This window comes from Formica exsecta, unplaced genomic scaffold (assembly GCF_003651465.1).
Source record: "Formica exsecta isolate Colony F162 unplaced genomic scaffold, ASM365146v1 scaffold363, whole genome shotgun sequence".
NCBI classification, from domain to species: domain Eukaryota; kingdom Metazoa; phylum Arthropoda; class Insecta; order Hymenoptera; family Formicidae; genus Formica; species Formica exsecta.
Genome location: NW_021850877.1, coordinates 1842161 through 1845472, shown reverse-complemented (window position 1 = coordinate 1845472; position 3312 = coordinate 1842161). Strand labels below are relative to the sequence as shown.

At 36.7% G+C, this 3312-nt stretch overlaps 1 protein-coding gene across 1 annotated transcript in view; it reads right to left on the bottom strand.

The window, feature by feature from the left end:
- Positions 1-3312, bottom strand: part of LOC115238995 — a 15845-nt gene that overhangs the window by 4427 nt on the left and 8106 nt on the right. Inside the window, exons 4-9 of the mRNA XM_029813267.1 lie at positions 2983-3155; positions 2625-2687; positions 2402-2529; positions 1728-2099; positions 196-539; positions 3-37 (exon numbers count right to left, since the gene is read on the bottom strand). Of these exons, the coding sequence (XP_029669127.1) occupies positions 3-37; positions 196-539; positions 1728-2099; positions 2402-2529; positions 2625-2687; positions 2983-3155 (1115 nt within the window). The remainder of the gene's footprint in view (positions 1-2; positions 38-195; positions 540-1727; positions 2100-2401; positions 2530-2624; positions 2688-2982; positions 3156-3312) is intronic.

Here is a 3312-nt window from a genome sequence, read left to right as displayed (position 1 = left end):
TTGTCGGTGGGACGTTTCGCGGATCTCGATCTATGATCTAAACATTTCGGAAAAACATGGAAATTTAACTCTTAATGTTCGATATTTGAAACAGACTAATTTTTTTTACAGCATTCAAATTTAAATTTTATTATAATATTTATTATTTACATCGAAAATAATTTAGCTTGTTGTTGTGATTGACATTTTATATACCTTCGTTATTCTCAAAGTTATCCATCCTCTTGGCAATTCTGGCTCTCGATTCGGTCATTTGCGGCCTTCTAGCAGGACTGTTAGGATCGCTGTAAGGAGGTGGCGGTCCCCACAATGGCACTGGCGTTTCCAAAACACTGTAAGATGCAGTGCTCGGTGTGTACGGAACGCTCTGAGTGTCTAGAACGGAATAAGGACCACTCGATTGCGAGTTGAGGACACTATATGGTCCGGTTCCACCCTCCACGTTGGTTTCCGTTGATCGTGCTTGCGTGTGAAAGCCATAATTCGAATCTGGACTCGGTGCTGGACCTCTCGATCTGGACCAAGGTAATCGCCATCTTCTACGAAAAAAGAAACAATTTTTTAGCTTGTATTAGTAGCAGAAATGCAAATTTTTTTCCATTTTAGAAACAATTTTTGTTTTTAATTAATTATATAATTAATTATATTTTTAATTTTTTATGTATCTATAATTATATATAGATACATACAGAAATATTATTAATAATTTCATAATTTTTTGTTACCGTTAATTGGATTAATGTAGTAAATTATTATTTTATGTGAAATAAATTATCTAAAATATTTTTTTAAATACATATATTTTTCTTCCCAATTTAATTGTAAAAGGAATATGTTTACGATATATTTTCCGATATTTTTTGAACATTATTTTGAAAAGCTTCTATGTGTGTGTTTTGATATATATATTATGAAATGCATTGTATACTGACGAGACAATCGTTTTATCGATCTGTCTATGACAGAATAGCATTTTTTAACGTAAGCTTTGACCGTTGTAAACTGATTTGAATCGCTTGCAATACAAACATAATTCCTTTTATCTCTTCTTTTGCGTGCTTGGAATTGATACCAAATGGTATCTCATTCGATATAGTGTTTTAAAGAAATATCACAAAGTCTGCCGTATATTTTACAATCAACATTTACCGTGTATTTTATTGCTAGTTCGTGCTACGGTGGGCAAAATAAATTTCAGAGAGTCCATTGCAATATATTCCTGGGACTCGGAAAATTTTTCTGCAAACGTTCGAAGCCGATTGAAATACTGTTTTAATGAATGGTATGTATGAACAAATTATCGGAATACAATATACGATGCAAGAGCGCAAATTTACTGCCTTTATGGATTTATTGGATTCCTTTCTTTCGTTCTGACAACATTTGTATATAAAATTTATTGGTTTTATCGAATACATGTTGTGGTCATTATTATACAATGTAATGTTTGCAGTCTAACTATTAAAGTTTATTATATATTAATAAATCGGGGGTGCTAGATATTTTTATTAAATATAGACCATCATAATCAAGCTTCTATTATGCTTCTATCAAAACTATAAAAAAATTTTTTTTTAAAAGGGTAATTTGCGCGATTGCTATTTCTAAAAATTTTTTATCAGTATGAGCTTTTTTCACGGTTTTATTAGAATGAAATGATAAAGTCTCTCAGTCACAAATATATCGATCAAAAATCTTATTTTTTCACAACATTATTATTTTCATACCTGGAAGGTGCCATATCGGGATTCGGCGTATACAGATTTCCCGGTGTCTGTGCCCACCACGGACTTGCGCCTCCGCAATCGTTGCAGCATCCGCAGGATCCGGCCGGTGGTCCCACGGCGCCGCCCTGACCGTACAACGATCTGCATCTCAGCTCCAACTGTTCCCAGTACATCTTCTTCTTCTCGTGACTTAACAACTGGTATACCAGCATGCATGAGAATATGCAGGCCAGTATACCGGCCACCGAGACGCCGAAGAGGGCCCTCAGGCAGTCCGACAATGCGCCGTGCACCGCCTCGCAGTGAGGAGTTCCCTCGAACAGTACGCCGGGGTCTCCCTTCGACTGCGGCGCGCCGTAACACGTGCACGATCTGCGAATTGCCATGTGGAAGTTTAAGATTAATATCCCAGGAGTTTGTTCGCTCCAAGAATAATATCTTAAACTCATATAATTTAAATCATCTGAGTAAAATAAATTAAAATTTATTTTAATTCAAATTTTTCTGCAAAAATGATTTTAATTAGCAGGGACGATCAAATTTTCATAATAATGAGAAAAATTATTATTGTTATTATCTGTTAGATGTCTGTTTTTATAATCGAGTCGTTTTGCTCCTTTATGACTATAATTTCGTTTAAGATATATTAAAGAAAGGAATATATATACACATACCTTGCGCGTGCGGTGTAAACGCATTCGCGAAGATTCTGCAATCGCGACATGTGAATTACTGTGGTTGTGACGGTGACGAGCACGCACACCAACGCGCACACCACTCCTACGGAACCGCAGACTTTCATCTGGAAAAGTTATAAACCCGGTTTAATAGAGTAGAACTGTCAACGCCAATGACGCTTTCCCGCCGGGGACCGATAAGTTTACGGGACGGACTTACCAGAAGTCCGTATCTGTGCTTTCGCCTGGCTAACAGCATTGTGAAAAGACCCATGAGAATCAACTGAAACGATAAATTCATTATTCCTTCTACTGAATCGGCAAATCTTTATTTTCAAATATTATTATCCGAATAGATAGATAAACGAATAAATTATGTATTGTAAAAAGTTACGATAAATCTCTCGTAAGATTTAAAAAACTTATTTGTATACATATGACAACTTTACAGCTCTGTAAAAAAATTAATTTGTCCGACGATACAATATTCGATATATTAATTTTTTATACAATCGTCAGAATGGATATTATACACGCTAAGACAATCGTAACGCAATCGATCGATTTTTGTCTCTCACCATAATGCCAGGAATGTAAGACGGCACGGTCTCGAAGAGAGCTAAGCTGGCCGTGTGGGCCGACAGGACCGCGTGCACCGCCAAAAAGAGGCTGCCAACCGCCGCGCTCAACCCACCACAGAGGCAGCAGAGAACAACGTATTTCTTGCAGCAGCCACCTTCGCCGCTGTGACCTGCAAAATCGACCCTCGTGAAATTCTAATTACTCCGATAAAAACATTCCACTCGCGTGCTCGGAATACTAATGTCTTGATAACAAACGTAGCAAGATTATGCCGACTCTAAATTAAGTGTTTGCGTTTTTTGTTGCATTCTCTCTTTTTTTTTTTT